Source organism: Vigna umbellata, chromosome 7, assembly GCF_029865625.1.
Source record: "Vigna umbellata cultivar VRB3 chromosome 7, Vumbellata_1.0, whole genome shotgun sequence".
NCBI classification, from domain to species: domain Eukaryota; kingdom Viridiplantae; phylum Streptophyta; class Magnoliopsida; order Fabales; family Fabaceae; genus Vigna; species Vigna umbellata.
The window spans coordinates 8,732,689-8,754,236 of NC_142171.1; the positions used below are offsets into that span (position 1 = coordinate 8,732,689).

The 21,548-nt window shown below is 35.0% G+C and overlaps 1 protein-coding gene across 3 annotated transcripts; it reads right to left on the reverse strand.

Annotated features, from left to right (window-relative positions):
- Window positions 1-16,763: 16,763 nt before the first annotated feature.
- Window positions 16,764-19,585, reverse strand: LOC124838858 (uncharacterized). 3 transcript variants are annotated; one of them, XM_047314562.2, is made up of 3 exons: window positions 19,452-19,585; window positions 18,090-18,645; window positions 16,764-17,328 (listed from the first exon to the last, which is right to left on the reverse strand). In XM_047314562.2, exons 2-3 carry the CDS (start codon window positions 18,547-18,549, stop codon window positions 17,279-17,281), a joined length of 510 nt encoding a protein of 169 aa, XP_047170518.1. In that variant the 5' UTR covers window positions 18,550-18,645; window positions 19,452-19,585; the 3' UTR covers window positions 16,764-17,278. The 3 variants fall into 3 exon arrangements, with proteins under 3 accessions (XP_047170518.1, XP_047170520.1, XP_047170519.1); XM_047314564.2 differs by having other exon boundaries at window positions 18,090-18,631; window positions 19,452-19,572; XM_047314563.2 differs by lacking the exon at window positions 19,452-19,585 and adding an exon at window positions 18,787-19,308.
- Window positions 19,586-21,548: the final 1,963 nt, after the last annotated feature.

Consider the following 21,548-nt stretch of genomic DNA (forward strand, 5'->3'; position numbering starts at 1 on the left):
TAGAAAGAAATTCAACTTGGGAGATTGTTGATAAGCCAATAGACAAGAAGGCAGTAGGGTGTAGATGGATATTCATAGTGAAACATAAGGTAGATGGGACAATAGAAAGATATAAAGCTAGATTGGTGGCAAAAGGATATACCCAAACATATGGATTGACTATGAGGAGACATTTTCCCTAGTAGCAAAGATGAATATAGTTTGAGTTATTCTCTCTTTGGTTGCCCATTTTGGATGGGACTTACACCAGCTAGATGTGAAGAATGCCTTTCTTCATGGAAATCTAGATGAGGAAGTGTACATGGAGATTCCCCCAGGTTTTGAAGTGAAAAATGAAAGAAACAAGGTATGCCTCCTGAAGAAAGCATTATATGGTCTTAAGCAATCCCCTAGAGCATGGTTTGGAAGATTTACAAAAGCAATGGTTTCCTTGGAATATAGACAAAGCCAAGGAGATCATACTCTATTCATAAAGCACTCTTCTACAGGTAAAATCACTCTATTACTTGTCTATGTGGATGATATGATTATTGCAGGAGATGATGAAACAGAAAAGTTGGCACTAAAAGATAAATTGACAGCTCAGTTTGAAATGAAAGACCTAGGAAAACTCAAATATTTTCTTGGAATAGAGGTTGCCTACTCAAAGAACAGAATTTTCATCTCCCAAAGGAAATATGTACTTGATCTCCTCAAAGAAACGGGAAAGCTGGGATGTAGAACCTCAACAGTTCCTATAGAACAGAATCACATAATTGGAAGTGAAGAAAGTGCTCCTATAGAGAAGACCCAATATGATGCATCAAGGAGGATGCATAGGAGCAGATCCGTGAGATTGGAGGAAGCAACCAGCTCTGCTGCAACTGAAGAATCAATGGAACAGTAAGGAAAGCATTGTTCAGTGCTGGAGAAGTTGTAGCAGAGAAGGCTCTCTGTTTTGGTTGGACTGAATGAAATGTTTGCAGCGGATTGAAGTGATTAGGGTGAAGTGAAGTGGAAGTTAGCTTGAAGGAATGGTAGGCTATCTCAGGCGGCTTCCACAATGGAAGAAGATAGCAATGGAAGAGCAAGCAAGTAGAGAGGACTTTCGGATGAGAGAAAATTGCAAAGTGCAGAATTCATCTTCTATATATTTCCAAAAGTGAAATACATGCTTATCCCAGGAGATTATATAGCTAAATCTCAAGTCCATGCAATGCCATGCATGTGAGGTAAGTAGATCCACAAAATACGGATCAAGTGCCACCTCACCCACATGTGCCAAGTGTGATGGCTTTCTAGAAGCCATATTATTCACGTGGCTTATTACATAGGCGCATAAGTGGAATTAAAATAAGCTAATACTACCCCTTAGGCTACTATGCACACCTCCCCATGTGTCAAAGTCCACTTTTACCCTTCTCCATGTTTTGGCATCTTAAAAGCATCTTCTAGGTCTCCAATCTTCCATCCAAAGATAGCAAAGAGGGTTTGACCTTTGGGAGAGTACTCATCTTGTAGCTTCTTGATCATCCCTCTTGTGATAGGCCCAATGGTGCTAGGCCTTCTTGTATCATCCCCTCCCTCTTGAGAGGGATTTGCCCTCAAATCCATAGGGTCTTCATCTTCACTTGCACAACCTGCAAAAGGTTTAAGGTCAGATATATTGAAAGTAGCATGAACACCATATTCAGGGGGAAGATCAATTTGATATGCATTGTTATTTATCCTCCTTATCACTCTAAAAGGTCCATCTCCTCTAGGATTGAGTTTGGATTTTCTTAGTTGAGGAAATCTTTCCTTTCTAAGATGAACCCAAACTAGATCACCTTCATTGAAGATTAACTCTTTCTTGCCCTTGTTGTGTTGCTTGGCATATTTCTCATTTTGTTGTTGAATTTGATTTTTAACCTTGTGATGTAATTCTTTGATAAACTTAGATTTAGATACCCCCTCTTGATGAACAAAATCAATAGAATTTGGAAGGGGTATTAAATCCATGGGTGTCAAAGGATTAAAACCATAAACAACTTCAAAAGGAGACAATTTAGTAGTTCCATGAACTACTCTATTGTAGGCAAACTCAACATGAGGAAGATACTCATCCCAAGATTTGTGATTGCCTTTTAGAACTACCCTTAGTAAAGTGGAAAGAGATCTATTTACTACCTCAGTTTGACCATCTGTTTGAGGATGGCAAGTAGTAGAAAAAGATAACTTAGTCCCTAATCTAGACCATAAGGTCCTCCAAAAGTGACTAAGAAATTTTGTATCTCTATCCGAAACTATTACCTTAGGTAGACCATGAAGTTTAACCACATCTCTAAAGAATAACTTTGCAATGTTGCTTGCATCATCTACTTTGTGGCAAGGTATAAAATGAGCCATTTTGCTAAATCTATCTACCACCACAAAGATAGAATCAAAACCCCTAGAAGTTTTGGGAAGACCTAACACAAAATCCATACTTATCTCTTCCCAAGGGGTGGAAGCAACATCCAAAGGAGTATAAAGTCCATGAGGCATTGATTTAGATTTAGCTTCTAAACAAGTTATACACTTAAAACAATGCCTTTGAACATCCCTTCTCATGTGAGGCCAAAAGAATTTTTCTTTCAACATGCCAAGGGTTTTTTCTACCCCAAAATGCCCCATTAATCCTCCCTCATGTGTCTCTTTAACAAGGAGTTTTCTATGTGAACCTTGAGGAATACAAATTTTTCCTTCTTTAAAAAGATACCCTTCTTTCACATAGAATCCTCCTTGAGGCCTATTGAGACATTCCTCATAGATATGAGCAAAATCAGGATCTTGTGAATACAATTCAAGAATGTTATTAAATCCAAGAATTTGAGCTCCCAATGTGGCTAATAGATTAATTTTTCTTGACAAAGCATCAGCCACCACATTGGATTTTCCTTTCTTGTATTTAATAACATAAGTGAATTGTTCAATGAATTCCAACCACTTAGCATGCCTCTTCTGTAACTTGTGTTGACTCTTCAAATACTTAAGTGATTCATGATCACTATGAATGATAAACTCCTTGGCAACAAGGTAATGTTCCCAAGTTTGAAGAGCCCTCACAAGTGCATAGAGTTCTTTGTCATAGGTGGGGTAATTACAAGAGGCACCATGAAGTTTTTCACTAAAGTATGCAATTGGGTGTCCTTCTTGTAATAATACTGCACCTATACCAAATCCTGAAGCATCACATTCTAGCTCAAAAGTTTTGGAAAAATTTGGCAAAGCTAGAATGGGTGCTTGTGTGAGCTTCTCTTTGAGTAGCTCAAAAGCTTTTTGTTGTTTATCCCCCCAATGGAATGTAACATCTTTTTTCACCAACTCATTGAGAGGTGAAGCAAGACTAGAGAAGTTAGGAACAAATCTTCTATAAAAGCTTGCCAACCCATGGAAGCTCCTTACTTCTCCTACATTCTTTGGAGGAGGCCAATCTTGGATGGCCTTTATTTTTTCTGGGTCCACATGAACCCCATTTTTGGTGACCACAAATCCAAGAAATATGATACTATCAACACAAAAGGTACACTTGTCAAAGTTTGCAAACAATTTGTGTTTTCTAAGAATTGTTAAAACAACTCTCAAATGATTTTCATGAGTTTGCAAATTTTGACTATATACCAAGATGTCATCAAAGTAGACAACTACAAACTTCCCAATGCAATCCCTAAGGACATGATTCATAAGTCTCATGAATGTGCTTGGAGCATTTGTAAGACCAAAAGGCATAACTAGCCATTCATATAATCCAAACTTGGTCTTAAAGGCAGTTTTCCATTCATCACCTTCTTTAATTCTTATTTGGTGATAGCCACTTTTTAAATCTACCTTTGAAAATATTTGTGCTCCATGCAATTCATCCAACATATCATCAAGCCTAGGAATGGGATGTCTATACTTGATTGTGATGTTGTTGATAGCCCTACAATCACAACACATGCGCCACTTCCCATCTTTTTTTGGTACAAGCAACACTGGTACAGCACAGGGACTTAGACTCTTTTGAACTAAGCCTTTATCTAGCAACTCTTGGACTTGTGTCTCAATCTCCTTAGTTTCTTGGGGGTTTGTCCTATAGGCTGGCCTATTAGGAAGAACTGCCCCTGGAATGAAATCAATTTGATGTTCAATTCCTCTTATGGGTGGAAGCCCTTTTGGAATTTCTTGTGGGAATAGATCATCAAATTCTTTCAAAAGTTTTTGAATGGATGGAGAAAGAGTTGAAGTCTTTGAATCACTAGATGTGCATGTAAGTGTCCCTTGACAAAGAAGAAGATATGATGGTTGCTCAACTTGAAGTGTATTGATTAAAGTCTCTTTGTTTAAAAGGACTTCATGTTGAGTGACCTTAGGTGGCACACTTGTTGCTATACCCTCCTTTCTTTTTGACTTTTTCTTTTGATCATGTTCTTGCTTTCTTAAAGACTTCATTTGTGCTTGATCCTTAGCCACTTGGGTAGGAGTCAAAGGATGAAGCACAAACTTTTTGTCCTTTTGATGGATAGTGATGGTATTGGTTAGACCATGATGGATAGTTTGATGATCAAATTGCCATGGTCTCCCCAATAACACATGACATGCTTCCATGGGAACTATATCACATAAAACTTCATCTTTGAAGTTCCCAATGGAAAATGCCAACTTCACTTGATTCTTGACTATTATATCCCCATCTTCATTTAGCCAATGAAGTTTATAAGGTTTTGGATGGGGTATAATATCAAGCTTCAACTTCTCAACCAACCTTGTGCTACAACAATTGCAACAAGATCCACTATCAACAATGAGAGAACAATGATTTTCTTGAATTTTACATCTTGTGTGAAAGATGTTCTCTCTTTGTGATATGTGTTCAAGACTTGGTTGGTTGCTAAGTATCCTTCTCACCATGAGAAGTTGCCCATCATCAGCATATATTTCCTCTTCCCTCTCTTCTTCCTCACTATCACTTGTACTGGTTGGGGTGTCACTTTCACTACTATAAATGTCCTTGCCTTTCAAAATAATGTTTCTTTTTGTAGGACATTGAGTAGCTACATGACCCCTTCCTAGACATTTGAAGCATTTGATTTCACTTGTTCTGGTGTGTGAGGGTGTTTCTTTCTTGGGTCTCTCTTCTATTTTGGCTAGAGGTTTAAATGGCTCTTTTTCTTTAAAAATTTTCTTTTCAAAAGTAGGTTGAACTTGAATTCTTTTAGAAGAAGATTTTCTCAAGTTTTGTTGTTCTACCTTTATACACATTTGAACAAGATCATTCAAATCTCTATAAGGTAGAAGTTCAACCCTATCTCTTATGTCAAAATTGAGCCCACTTAAAAATCTAGCTAAAGTAATTTCTGGACCCTCCACTATGCCTGCCCTCATCATATACAACTCCATCTTTTGTCTATATTCCTCAACTGTCATAGACCTTTGTTGTAACCTTTGGAGTTTATCCATGAGTTCTCTATTGTAGTAGGAGGGAATGTGTCTCCTCCTAAGGGCAGACTTGAGATCATTCCAATAGTGGATGGGAGGGGCTTGATGTCTAAGCCTCTCTTGGACCAAGGCAGTCCACCAATACATTGCATACCCTTGAAAGCTTAGGGTAGCTAGAGAGACCTTCCTCTCTTCACTCACTTGATGGCATTCAAACAATTGTTCTACCTTCATCTCCCAATCAAGATAAGCCTCTACATTGTCCTTCCCATGGAAGTGAGGCAACACCACATTGACTTCTTTAGGGGGTGGGGGTGCATGAGAATTTCTCCTATGCCTTCTAGAAGTAGAAGGCTGATGAGGGTAATAATCACCCAGACTCATAGACATCCCTCCCTCTTGAGAGTTTTCACTCTGACTTCCCCTAGAGTTACTTTTCCTTATCAATCTCAACTCATCTTGAATAACAGCATTTTGAAGCTCTCTATTGGCTTTCTCTTCATTCATTTATCTTCTTATTTCCTTGAATTCATTAACTAAAGTTTGAAGAGAAAAATGTTCTTTTTCACTATCACTAATCCTAGGAGAATGCCTTCTAGACATTATGATGGACTTAAATGTTATTCTTGAAGTAAAGACTAAAGATTTTCACTTGAAAGCAATATTCCAGGTAAGGGAGGTGATTCACTAGGAATGCTTAAGTACCAAGCCTTATCCTTGCCAAATATGCTTCTTGCTACTTACTAGAGTCCTTAGATCAAAATCACTCTTAAATCCACTTAAGTCTTAAAGACAACAAAGAAAACACAAAGCAAAGAAAGGACACAACCTAAACTCTAAATTCGGACCCCTAAGAGAGCTTCCTATTCGCACAAGATATATGCTATCTAGTCGAGAGTTGGAAAAGCAATTAAAGTGAGGTCTCCTAGGTGAGGCTTAGACTTTGGATCTAAGACACACTCACCGACTACTCAATTTTAGGTTGTGAAACTTCTTTGAGTCTAGTTACAAATGAGGGAAGAGCACTTGTGAACTCTAGCACCTCATTTGCTTGGATTTGGAACTTACAACCAAAGAAACCAAAGGAAATCACAAAAGAAATTTGGTAAATTGTAAGAAAAAAATGCGAATTGGCTAAGGGAAAGATGTGTGCAGCTTTGGCTTCTCAAAAACAAAGAGTGAACTATGCTTAATTCACACCAATCCTCTCAGCTGCAAGTGATCACTCAAGAGTGCAGCTTTGGCACTTGCTGCAGCACACTTTGGAAGTGCAGAATTGTCACAGGTTTCCCATCCAAAGTACCATCTTCTTGTCTTTGCTCCTCTTCATTGAACCTTCTTTGATGCTTCCAATTGTGATACACCTTCTGAGGTATAAACCACCTACCCAACAAGCCAATTAATCACTGAAAATATCACCTCAAGTGCTGTAATTTTTCACAACCAAAAGACAGCAACACCAGGAAAATTTTCAAACAGTTGGTGTGCGGAATGTAGAAAAAAATCGAAAATCAAGCAATGAAAGGGGTTTCAAACACGGTGGCACCTCAAATAGATCCTAAGAATGGTTCTAGATCAGATTTAAAACAAAAGAAAAGACTTTAGATCAGAATCACACACGAATTGGCTATGCATTGAAAATTGACAAAACTGTTTGATGAAATGCCTGAATGAGTTGCACCAGATTTCTGCACCAGATTTTAACAGCAACAATACTATACACTTCAAACTTTCGAAACTGATGATACAATGGTCCTAAGTGCCTTTTAACATATGTAATATCTCTTTTGAATTGTTATCTTGATATTTTAAATGGACCATGGCTTTTACTGCATCTAAACGTAATGAATCAAGCAAAGTAATGCAGTGCAGAAATTGACAAAAACCAGCACAGTTTCTCAGCAGAGTCAATTTTCAATGCAGTAAAATATACCAAATGAACAGTACTGCGCCTAGTTATTTTCCAATGATTCAAACATGTTTTGATGATGAATGATGACTTGTTGGAACTAATTGGATGCATCAAAACTATATAAAACAGAAAATCACTACTGCAGTACCAGATTTCAGCTAAATTTAACAACTAGCATGGTCAAATTTTGATTCAAAAGCAATTCTGATTTGAAAACAGCAAAGAGGAGTTAGAAATGGTATTTGAAAATTGCACAAATTCAGAAATTCAGTGTTGAGGATGGTTAGCAATGATCTAATACTAACCACACACAATTAGGCAGAATTTACTCAAAGAAAATACATGCATCTCGGCCAAATGCTTGGACACTCTTGCCACATGAAAAACTATTTAGAGTCAACTTATTTCATCTTCCAAATGGTTCATACAATGGATCAATCAACTGCTGTTCAATAGAACAGTAAATGACCATAAAAACAGTGGCAATGCAGCAACAAAAAAAAACAGAAACTGAAATTCTGTCAGGTTTGAACAACCAGCACAAATTTGAGTTTGAATGGTAGATCTAAACACCTGAGCTCATTTCTGAAGTATTCATTGCTCTTAATTGGTGTAGCCACATTCAAACAACTCAGATTTTTGGTAAAACTTGGTTGAAAACCAGATTTGATAACAAAAACAGCAAAGTAACTAACAAGACTTAAGACAAAATCGGAAATGATGTTTAAAGGATAAAATAGACTCAAACAATCAATAACAGCCGAATAAAATGAAGGAAAACTCAAGCAAAGACAGCTAGTAGCCAATGAAGTTAAGATTAGATCCTAAACACAACAATGATTGATGAAAACAGTGCAGAATTTTCAGAAAACATCAAGAACAACTAGGAAATTTTGACAGCAAAGAAATGGAAGAAATCTGGACTTATCTCACGGTTCTAACTTGAACCAAGGCTCATGATGCCACTTGATGCATCAAGGAGGATGCATAGGAGCAGATCCGTGAGATTGGAGGAAGCAACCAGCTATGCTACAACTGAAGAATCAATGGAACAGTAAGGAAAGCATTGTTCAGTGCTGGAGAAGTTGTAGCAGAGAAGGCTCTCTGTTTTGGTTGGACTGAATGAAATGTTTGCAGCGGATTGAAGTGATTAGGGTGAAGTGAAGTGGAAGTTGGCTTGAAGGAATGGTAGGCTATCTCAGGCGGCTTCCACAATGGAAGAAGATAGCAATGGAAGAGCAAGCAAGTAGAGAGGACTTTCGGATGAGAGAAAATTGCAAAGTGCAGAATTCATCTTCTATATATTTCCAAAAGTGAAATACATGCTTATCCCAGGAGATTATATAGCTAAAGCTCAAGTCCATGCAATGCCATGCATGTGAGGTAAGTAGATCCACAAAATACGGATCAAGTGCCACCTCACCCACATGTGCCAAGTGTGATGGCTTTCTAGAAGCCATATTATTCACGTGGCTTATTACATAGGCGCATAAGTGGAATTAAAATAAGCTAATACTACCCCTTAGGCTACTATGCACACCCCCCCATGTGTCAAAGTCCACTTTTACCCTTCTCCATGTTTTGGCATCTTAAAAGCATCTTCTAGGTCTCCAATCTTCCATCCAAAGATAGCAAAGAGGGTTTGGCCTTTGGGAGAGTACTCATCTTGTAGCTTCTTGATCATCCCTCTTGTGATAGGCCCAATGGTGCTAGGCCTTCTTGTATCACAATATCAGAGATTGGTAGGAAAATTGATTTATCTATCACACACAAGACCAGACATTGCTTATGCTATGAGTGGTGAGCAAATTTATGCATGATCCAAGAGAGAGACACATGCAAGCAGTTGAAAAAATTCTCCAATACTTGAAGTCAAGTCCAGGAAAGGGGTTATTATTCAAAAGGGAAGACACATTAACTATGAAGATATATACTGATGCGGACTATGCAGGTTCTATTACCGATAGAAAATCTACTTCTAGGTATTGTGTATTTCTTGAAGATAGTCTGGTAACATGGAGAAGCAAAAAGCAAGATAGAGTATCCCATTCTAATGCAGAAGCTGAATTTCAAGCCCTTGCTCAAGGAATGTGTGAAGGACTCTAGATGAAAATTATTTTGGATGATCTTAAAGTCAAAGTGGAGAACCCGGTGCAACTACATTGTGACAATAAGTCTGCTATGAGCATAGCCCATAATCCAGAACAACATGACAGAACCAAACACATTTAAATTGACAAGCATTTCATTAAAGACAATCTTGACAGAGGATTTGTGATTACAACTCAAGTTCCTACAGAACTTTAAATAGCAGATATTTTTACAAAAGGGCTTCCTTCGGGTAGATTTCAAGATCTTGTAGGCAAGTTGGGAATGATTGATATTCATTTACCAACTTGAGGGAGAGTGTTGTAATTAGAAAAAATATCTTTAGAATCTTCCTAATTATAAGATATAGATATATAATCTTTTATTTTATTTTGTTTCCCTATTTCACTTTTTAGGAGAATTAGATTATTACAAATAGAGGATATAAGAATGTATTTTTCATGATTGATAATAATAAATAAGTCTTATTTTCAACTAAGTGTCTTACAACTAATATTCTAATTCTAATATATATATATATATATATATATATATATATATATATATATATATATATATATATATATATATATGGGGTCTGTTAACTTGCGTATGTCTCTTTTTCACTTGATATATTTTAGCAATGTGTACCGGGTTTTAGTAGACAAAAATACCCTAATATACACTACAAAAATACACAATTTTTCCAGGGGTTATTTTTAGCATTACTAGCAATTTTAACCCTTGAAAAATGGTTTTCCTACGGTTGCAAAAAACGCGGGTAAAAGTAATGTCGTTAAACATTACCGACGGTTTTTTCAAAAACCGCCGCAATTACCCGGGGTTTTGTAAAAACCGCCGGAAATAGCCGAGGTTTCACAAAAATCGCCCCTATTTGCAGGGTTGCCTCCAAAACTGCCGGAAATAGTCGTGCTTGCACAAAACCACCCCTATTTGCAGGAGTTTCCTACAAAACCGCCGGTAATGTAATAATTTAATTTTTTTAGTGATTTAAATAATTTAATCATCATAACAAATGTTTTAATAATAAATCAAAATGAAATGAATAATCAAATTAAATATTATTATATAAAATAAACTATAAACGTTAGAAATACAATTAATTTGTCAAAAACTGATACACTCAAAAACTCCCTAACTCTATTACAAGATTTCTATTTTATACATAGGTGCTACCTGTAAAACTAGTTGGCTAACTATCCTAGGTGAAAACAACTTCCTATAGCAAGAAAATTCCAACATAAGATTTTCTTTCCAGAGTAATTCTTCTCTTTGTTTACCATGTAGTAGGTTCCAAAGTCCAGTTGTCTTCCTCTTCACCTGCTATTAGAGGTTGATGCAACTCTTTAAATCAAAGAATTGGAGTTCTTGACAACCTATAGTAGATGTAGCCTTCCTGGTTCAGCCCTTCTCAAGTTTTAAGCTATATAATGTTGAACAAAAGTAATATGTAAAGGATCGCAAGAGTGTCAAAATTGGAAACAGAAATAATATGGAAAATGAATCATGTTTGAGTGTGGCATCACAAAGTTCAAACTCAAGGAAATTATGACATATAATAATAGTTAAAACATCAATCATAAGTTTATAATTTAAGAATTCTCTACACTCTTGTTATTACTGTGTTTATGCATTCATAAGAAAGCGTATTGGGTATTATTTTACTATAAATTCACTAACCCTCATTAAATCCAACTTAAATACTTGTTCTTATTGGAATTGATAAAACAATGACATGAACCAAGTCTGCTAATATATTATGTTCATAAAGGTTTAAAATATGACATGAAGAGAAGTAAGACCATGCCTAAAGTTTTATATTTTAAGTATGAGTTATGCTATTCCATGCTAATAATTAAAATTACACGAATAAACTTACCTCTACTTTTCTTCTTATGGTGTCTCTCACTATGGTAAACTCAATGTCATCCTTTGGACTGTAAAGAAATGACACAAACTTGAACAACAAAAATTGAGGAGCTAGACATAAATGTAAATAATAGAGATCACATGCACCAGGGAAATTATTCTAAAGCTACAATATTGATCAAAGATCTAAGTAACAAGGTATACATGGTAAGTAAGTCAAGTTCAATTTGACGATCTAATGCTTGTGATGCTCCTCTAGCACGGGTTCAAGCCAAAGCCTCGCTAGTAATGTGGAGCCATTTCTGTGAAATAGTTGCTCTGCCTATTCATCAAGTTCATAAAAATTAAAATGGAAACAGAGGAGAAAAACGTGTCATTGATTCAACTCAATAAACAGTTCTTGAAATTGTTATCTACTTAATGATATACAAAGTAAGCATAATTAAGCTATTAACCTAAATTTCGCTAGAGTTGTGTGAAACTCATTTATAGGTGTACTTTTAGGGAAATTTAGCACAACATCATGACATGTCATGTAAATGACATGTCATGTAAATGACATGTCATGTAAATGACATGGTAAGAATATATAAAACCATTGTAGTGCATGCTTACCGTGTTTCCAATGAATGCTGGCGCATTTGGTGGCTGAAGCAAAAACTAATATGCATTTTCACCTTCAACTTGTAATAGTTTGATGGGAACATAAGAAAAATTGCCACCAAATAGTATGAAGACAAACAATGTTCAATTTGCTTGGGACAAAACAAAAAAGACAAGTACAACGTCTCTAAGTAAGATAACCATGCAAGAGGATCAATATCAGAAGTAGGTACTACCCTAGTGCTACATTCTAGCACAACTTGAGTTTCTAAAATTGCATAAGAAGATGAGTTTTCATACGAACTCTTGAAACATGAGTTATGAGACAAAAGCTTGAAAAGAAAAAAAAAAGACAATAGAAATGTACATTAGATATATGTTACCTTGGTTAATAAGGAATCATTTCGCTCTGTCATTTGTAAAATAGTTTTGTCCTTTGTCTTGAAAGATTTTAATATTTTGTATATTTTGAAATACTTTAATTTTGTGACACGAGTGTAACTAAACTTTATTTATTTATGTTTTTATATATTTCTTCTATCTATAAAATTATATTTGGTCGATACTTCACTTGTAATATAAGATGGTTTAAATATTCTATTTTCTTATATGATGTTACAACTTTAAAGCTATATTTACAAAATTTACAAATAAAAGTATCAATGTAAAAACATTAAAATATACTGAAATAAAAGAAGAAAATAGAAAAGAAACTGGTGAGAAGAGACTTTTATATAAAATGTGAAGTAATTTTTTTTTATTGAGTTACTATGTAACTAGATCCTCTTGTGTGTGCGTCCATATAATAATATAATATTAATAATAATATAATATTCGTGTGATAATAATATAATAACACGATTAGAGCTGGCAAAACGGGTAACCCGGCCCGACCCAACCCGACCCACCACGGGTTGGTCACTTAGTGAGCCAACCCAACCCGGCTCATTTATTAGCAAGCCGAAAAAATTCGAACCCGACCCGACCCACCACGGGTTGGTGGGTTAAACGGGTTGGCTCATTGGCTCACTTAATTAACTTCTTTTTCACTCTCTTCTTCCGAGATTCTTAAAACATGTTACTTTGATCGATCAAATTGAAACAGTAATAATATGATCAATTAATATAAAAGAAAATGAAACAAAAGAAATATATTGTTATATATATTTTAAGCTATCAAGCATAAAATTTTGTTAATTTAGTTTAATGAGACATACGTAATTACATATAGCCATTAACAAAAATATATAACACAAGATAAAATTGTCATGCTTGTAGGTAGATCTAAAAACAAGATAAAACAAATGATATATTCCTGAATTATCCAATCTATAATATTATCCATCTATTAAATTTGAGTCCTGAATGAATAAATCCATAGGATTATGCCCTCTTGAAGCATCTTCTTCTTTATCTCCATCTACAATACAATAAAAAATAGTGTTAACTAATAGTATTGAAACACAAAGTAATAAATAATTAAAGACATATGAGAATAACAATAATGTTACCTGTTAGTTCAAAACCATGCAACTAGTTTTGAGTTAAAATAAGTGCCTCAACATTCTCTGGAAGAATGGATGAACGATATTTAGTTAGCACACGAGAACCAAGACTAAAGGCAGACTCACTAGCAACTGTAGTGATTGGAATGCTAAGAACATCACAAGCCATCTTAGACAAGTTTGGATAACGATCTTGACGATCCCTCCAATAACTTAATACATCCAACTTATCAAAAAACTTTGGATCAAGATTCCCTTCATCTAAATAAAGATCTAATTCAGACCTTCCAGTGTCATTAACATGTTGGCTCAAATAATCAACATATTCCTAAGACATCAAACAAAGTTAATATGTCATTAGTCACAAGTAATAAATAAAATATACATAATAAAATAAAGCAAATATAAGAATTAAAGACTTACATCAAATGCATCCATCACTGGCTCATCATTAGTAAAAGAAGGTTGTTGTGTTGGAGGAGCAACTTGAGAACTTGAAGTATTTGACTCATTTGAATTTAATTTGACATATTCTTCAAACAACTTATACATGTTATCCTTTAAAACATTAATTTTTTCTTCACAAGTAGAAGGATTAATCTTTCTATAACAAAATCGAATGGCTTCAAACTTCATCCGTGGATCAAGAATAGCCCCAATAGCAAGAATGTCACAATATTGATCCCAATACTTACTAAACTTGTTCATCATACTCAATGACATATCTTTAATCGTCATATCATCACTTTTTACATTTTCTCGTAACAAACATTCAATTTTCCAAACTTGCATGAAGTAACGATTAGAAGTTGGATAAGAAGAACCTGAAATCAAATTAGTCATTACATAAAACGGCTTCAAGAACTCACACATTTTTTCAGCCTTTTTCCACTCATCATTTGACGGACAATGAAAATAATTTCTATCACGGATAGCCAAACTTCCAAAGGCGCGTCGATATCGAATTGCACTCTCAAGCATAAGATAGGTAGAATTCCATCTAGTAGGAACATCCATTTTCAAACCTACTTTGGTGTCAATACCCCTCACTTGCATAACACATTCTTTAAATGCAATTTTTCTTGCCTCTGATCCTCTCACATATTTTATGCTCTCTCTAATCTTTTGCAAAGCATCAGAAGCCACCTTTAATCCCTCTTGCACAATAATATTCAAGACATGTGCACTACACCTTATATGAAAGTAATCACCATTACGTATCAAACTATTTTGCAATTTCAATTGCTCACTCAAAATTTTTTGCAACACCTCATTGGCACTAGCATTGTCGAGTGTAATAGAAAAAATCTTCCTATCTATTTCCCAATCAAGCAAGAGAGCAAATATTTTTTGTGCCAAATCATGACCTGTATGTGGAGGTTCCATTTTACAAAAGGCAATAATCTTACTATTCAACCTCCAACTAGCATCAACAAAATGAGCAGTCAAACAAATAAACCCTTCTTGATTTATAGAAGTCCAACAATCAGATGTCAAACAAATTCTACTATGAGATTTACACATCGCAAGTTTAACCCTCTCTTTGTGTTCATGAAATTTCTTTGAAATATTAGACACAGCTGTATTCCTACTTGGAACTCTTGCTTCTGGATTTAGATATAGAAGTAATTCTTTAATCCATTTATATTCAACAAAATTATATGGAAGTCCATGTTGAATAATAGCCATTGAAATAAGGTCATCTACAACTTTTTGGTCAATTTCTCTAGATCTTAATTTCCCAGCATGATCAATTATCATTTTTCCTATGTCATTGTCTTTTAATTTCTTTAGGACCGAACACTTTGACAAATGACGCAACATTGTTGAGGTCCCTATTTTCATACCACCAGCAACATACTCTGTTCCACATGCATTGCATTTTTCCTTTTCTTTACCATCTTTAATACCAATTTTCGTAAAATGATCCCAAACTTTTGAAGTACTTAACCTAGGTCTCTTAGTTTTTCTATCAAAATCTTTATCCTCATTCTCAATGTCTTCTATGTTAGGTGGCGAACCATCTTTCAAATGATCATGAACACTTTCATCATTTACTGTTTCAGATTTCATTTTGTTCTATAATAATTATACAATATTATTAATATAATGATCACAACAAAAGATACACACAATATTTTTAAACAACAATTTATTCCACATTAAATTCAATTATCAAATAGGTAAAGAAACAAAAAAGGGTTTAAAAACCCTTAGTTTAGGGGTCTGCGGGTTTGGAATGAGAAAAGGAAAAGAAATATTCACGTGGGCCAGTAATGATTCCTTGGTAGTTGATTGGATATGTGGGGGCAAAAGGGTTTTATTGTTTCATTTTTTTTATGCATGATGGAGGGGTCTTACGTAACAAATGGCAGGGAGGATATTTCATTCAAAGAATGAAACCAAATAAAAAATGAAATTGTGACCTTCTAGACTTAGGACTGGACTGCTATGACCGTAGGGTTATCATTGCTCCAAAATCTCTCAAGCACTAAGCTCCTGGAATCAATGCACGGTTCACTCTCAAAATAAAGCACCCCTCACATTACACTTTATTATGGCAAAAACATGAGCAAACGAAATTTGAAAGCTATAAAAATATAAATAGTTTCTTACCTGAGATATTTGAGAGGACAACAAGGGTTTCACGAAGGGGAAGGAGAGAGTCTGCTGCACAGCTCTGGTAAGACAAATTTTTTGCTGCACTAAGGGTAAAGGCTGCGTCGAGTGAAGGGAGTGTAAGGGTAGGGGAACTTAGGGTTTTATTTACAGAGAAGAACTTGTGAAAAAACTATATATTACTAAATAAAAGTTATACATTTTGAATAATTAATTTAATTAATTTAATTTTAATAAAAAAATAGAATTTAAATAATTAATTTAATTAATTTGATTTAATTAAAAAAAAATAGGTGGGTTGGTGAGCCAACCCAACCCACCACGAATTCAACCCATGTGAGCTGGGTTCTTAGTGAGCCGGGTCAAAATTGGCATAAAAAATTTGACATTTTTTTCCAACCCAACCCGGCTCAAACCCGTCGTGAGCCAGATTGGCTCACGGGTTTCAACCCATTTTGACAGCTCTAAACACGATTAGCACACAATCGACATCTACTTTCTTTAATATTGTAGCCAGAATCTATAAAATTGACTCTTTCCTTAAATTATATAAAATTGCAGTAAAACCATATGTAAGTTCTTGAAATTGCATATAACAATCATAGAAATCTATCTTTAAGCACATGTAATAAGGTTTTCCAAATCAACCAAAAATAGTTGATGTGATATTTTCAAAACAATTGAAACATCAAATTCAACAGAAGAAAAATAAAGAATATAGAGAGAAATTTAACAAGATAAAAAAGGATGTCAATGCAATTTACTATTGTAGGATAGATACTATATTATCAACATATTTACACAAAATTGTGGTTTATACATCCAAACTCCAAACACACACACATCATGTTATACAAAATTTATATACAGATATGTACAAATTTGAGTACACGATGAAGCATTCAACCAATTACATCATATTTACATGAACGAATTGCAAGTTCCAAAGTCACACGTGAATAAACCTCATTCAGTCATAATTTTTGCACTCTCCAAGGAAGAAAGCAGAACAGCAGCAGTTGCACATCATTCTCAGTGCCAAAGCATCACATTCACATCTCCTCCTCTTCTTATATTTCAATTAACAAAGACTCAATGTTAACCAATCATATTCTGACATAACGTCAAAGCCCTTTTTTTTCTTTTTACAATATTTACATTATACAATGATTTATTGGCTATGGACCACCAAAGAGGAATTTTCTGAGGAAGTGTAGGGATCACAATGATGAATGGTTGTGCATCAGGTATTTCTAAGAGAAGAGAGCCAGTCTTCCACATATTTTTTGCTCTCTGCACACAAGGGAGAAAAAGCATAAATGTTTCAACTCTAACCCCACCAGAAGAGAAATCTACATGCTATGTAATCAACCACAAATTTATGCACAAAATCCAAATTAAAATTAACTTCACAAGTCCCATCACATATCATACTAGATATAAGTCCAATTCATGTCGTTATTGTTGATTCCAGCTAATGGACCATCAGGGTAAAGGCAGATTCATAAATCCAATGGCAAATCTTATTTTCGTTTCAAAACAAGAAAACTTAGTATGATTATTGAATAAAAAGGTTCAGGCTAAAATCGTTTCACACCCAACTCATGTTTATCTCCTATGGACCTTAAATGTAAATGCAGCAACATTGATGAATTCTCTTTGTATCTTAATCTTCGTTTATAAAAATGTGAAGTAACTTCCTCTAAAAAAAAATGTAATAGAAATAACACTAAATGCAATCTGGTAAAGTTTAACCAAAAAATATATTTGGCTAATCTTGTTCTTAACTAATACAAATTCATGGTGGAATTCAGCAGCTGCTGGAACCAATTTGACAGAAATCAGTATGACAATCACAAAGCCAACAAAAATTAAAGACAAACCAACATTTTGTAGAGCTTTTACTTTTTTTACTAATATTTATTTGTTCAATCAAAATTCATGTATTCAAATACTAAATTGCCAATGATTTATTAACCAAAACAGACAGAGAAAACCAATTCAAAAACAGCACAAATGTAACTCCAAAAGATGTGTTAATAAAAAAAACTCACCATCTGAATAACTATCTGGAAAATTCCCAACACCCCTCAGCAAATTGCTTTTTGGATCCTCCACTATTCTCCCATAATCTCGTCCATAACAGGGAACCAACACAGCAAAACTGTTATCTGTTTCATCATCACTTGGGAAACCAGGTCCATGAGGCTCTAACCAGCCAATTGACCAGTCAGAATCATCAGATTCAGAACCAGAAACACATCCACCATCAGATGGAACCAGAACAACATCATATTCCCTATCCACCTTCCTCTCTTCCCTACTGTGCCATTTGCGCTTCACCTTTCTCGATGAGGATCCCATATTCGTCTGAACCAAAGGAAACCTCAAAACATCTGATTCCCACAGATTCGAATCAGCAGAAGAATTTATAGAAGATCCATTTGAGATTCTTGGCTCTTGATGCTTCCCACTCCACAACCACCATGAGAGGTTAGTAAAAGCCACAGACATTTACACGACTGTGTCTCTATTTCTTGCAGCAAAAACTCTTTCTGAGCAATGAACACAGCCTCTTCTTGAACAAACAGCAGCTCTGGTTAGGGAATCCTATTAAGAACTCAGTTAGCAACCATCTAAATTGAAGTGAAAACAATTTTCACAACAGAAAATTAGGAAATCGAATGACTACAGAAGCTCCTGAGCAAAAACAAAAGCTAATAAAAAACCGAGTTGTTTAAACAAGCATACTCAGAAAATGATTGGTGACACTTGAATTTCAAACGCCAGAAGCCAGAAGAGCCGAATTTTCTAGCTGCGTTATTCACAGGCTTTCCACCTCGGAAAGAATGACTAACAAGTCATAACAAAGGGCAATTCAAATCATTAAACAACCATTTGTTACTAGTTATAACAAAAGGCAATAGCCGCAAACATTGTATATACACCAAAAACCAAAACCAAAACATTAATAGTACTCCAAAGTACATTGAATAAAGACACCCATTTTTTCTCAACAAGAATCGAGAGGAATAAACTCATCTTGACACATAATCCAAAAAATGACAGATTCAAAACAACAACCAAACTATTCACAGCAAGAACAAAAAATAGCAAACCTCAAAGTAGCCACACAAACAAACTCCCAACGTGGCCACCATCAAGGTAACCGAACCCATTTTTTACCCCCAAAACAATTACGCATGTAAACATTTCAATAAACGCAAAAAACGTGTCTTTCCTCCAAAATCAGATAAACGAGGTTGAAAAACAAACAACCCACAAGCTGAAACGACAAAAGCACGAACTTTTGCTAAAGATTCAATCATTCGGAGAATCCACAAACCGCTATTTTAGGAAAGAAAAAAAAGTGAAAACAAGGAAGAGAGAAACGCTATTAATCAATCAGTGTATACCTCAAAAAGGTTAAATCCTCAGAAAGTAAAATCTGTTATTCAAAAAATGTTATGGGAAACGAAGCTTTCACGAATAACATTAGGCTTTTAAGGGAAAAAGGGTACACAGATAGATTGACAGAGAAGAATGAGAAGAAAAACAAGTCGCAATTGCTATACAGTTTCCAGATACCGTTGGATGATTCCAAATCATACGTGTTACCTTGACAACCGTTGGATCTGTCCGATCTGTTCCAGTAATAATTCACTTGGCACAATTCGCAATACTATCAAGTAAAAGAGCGCCACGTGGGTGATGAAGAGAAGAAGATGACAAAGAAAGTATTATCCGCTGATCCGGTTCCACGGTAAAGATGATGCTAAGTACACGTGCGGAGTGTGGGTAGGTGTTTGGCTTGGAGGAAAAGGTGGCGGTCAAAGATGTGGTTGTGGTTGGCGCTGAGATGAGAAAGTAAAATTGGTGTAGCCAACAAGATTTGGTTTTGAATTTGCGTGGATGTGTGGTTCAAGGAATATTACTCAGAATAAATTAAAAAAATAAAATATTTACCCATTGTTACACTTTTTTTTATGCTCCATCATTAGACTTTAAATCTTATGGTATTCTATCTATGTTATTTTATAATTATTGTAATAAAAGAAAAATAATGGTTAAACCTGGTTCATTAAACATTTTTATTTTTATTTTAATCATTTTTAATTTCCACTTTTTTTATTCTATTTTTATGATAAAGTCTTATCGTGTTAAGATATTTCTACACGTAGAACTTGAATTCATAATTTCTAAGGGTAATGATTCTTTGACACTTAGAATTTGACAAATTTTTGACACCGTCACGTGTCACATTTTGAGTAGTCCACGTGTAAAATGAACAAAAAATAATAAATGATGTGAATATTGAGTGCAGAGGAGATTTGAAGAGCGCGTTTCACTTTTGCATTTGAAAATCGTATTCAGAATTTTGGATTGAAAACCCTAGAGAGTAAAGCATCCATGCCAGTGAGAAGAGCTCAACGGAGTTTCCACCATCACTTGCCTAAGCTGCGTCGTTCAACGGTTACCGGAGGACATTACGCCGCTGTGCCGCTGATGGGAACATGCTCAGCCCCCGAAAAATTAGTGCCGTGAAGTAATCCCTTTCGCTTGCGTGTCTTCCCACCCTTTATCGGAAGCGCATCACTATTTATCGATGAATTGAGTAGATTCTGACGTTGTTCTACCGTTTATTGGATATAGAAGTGATGTTCAACCATTGATGATCACATGTATATGGATGTACATGGCCAAGGAAGAATTCTTGTTAAAACTCAATGTGCAGAAACAGACTTGGGAGTAAAGGAAAAATAAGGGAGAAGTTTAGGCAAACTTTCTGCACGCGGGGGTCAACTATGAAAATGACCTTTTTTTAATTGAACAAACTTTTTTTAACACTTATTGGACTTATTGGATATAGAAGTGATGTTCAGCCATTAATGATCACAAGTATATGGATGTACATGGTCAAGGAAGAATTCTTGTTAAAACTCAATGTGCAGAAACAGACCTGGGAGCAAAGGCCAAATAAGTAGGGAGTTTAGGCAAACTTTCTGTACACAGGGATCAACTATGAAAATGACCTTGTTTTTTAATGGAACCAATTTTTTTTAAGACTTATTGGACTTAAGAAAATTTTTAATTAATAAAAATTATGATAAAATAAAAATATTATTTTTAAATTAAAGATAGGAATCCTTTTTACATACAAATATATTAAATATTATCTTTATAATGTCAACAACATTAAGAATGAATATAAATTTTAAATATAAATTTATTATTTTTTAAAATCCACTGTGCCAAGCTTCAAAATATTATAATTTAATTAAACTATGAAAGTGTACGCCTGAATTTATGAAGTAAACTTATGAAAAAATTAAATTCCTTTAATAAGTCCAATAAGTCTTAAAAAGAGTTGGTTCCATGAAAAACAAGGTCATTTTAACAATTGATCCCGTGTGCAGAAAGTTTGTCTAAACTCCCCACTTAATTGGCATTTGCTCCCAGGTTTGTTTCTGCACATTGAGTTTTAACAAGAATTCTTCCTTGACCATGTACAT

Bases quoted from the DNA above. Each gene is read 5' to 3' on its own strand.
- LOC124838858 (XM_047314562.2), bottom strand. From the start codon at position 18,549: ATGTCTGTGGCTTTTACTAACCTCTCATGGTGGTTGTGGAGTGGGAAG. The intron at 17,329-18,089 runs GTGAGTTTTTTT...CCTTGTGTGCAG, and splicing joins TCCAGATAGTTATTCAGATG to AGAGCAAAAAATATGTGGAA.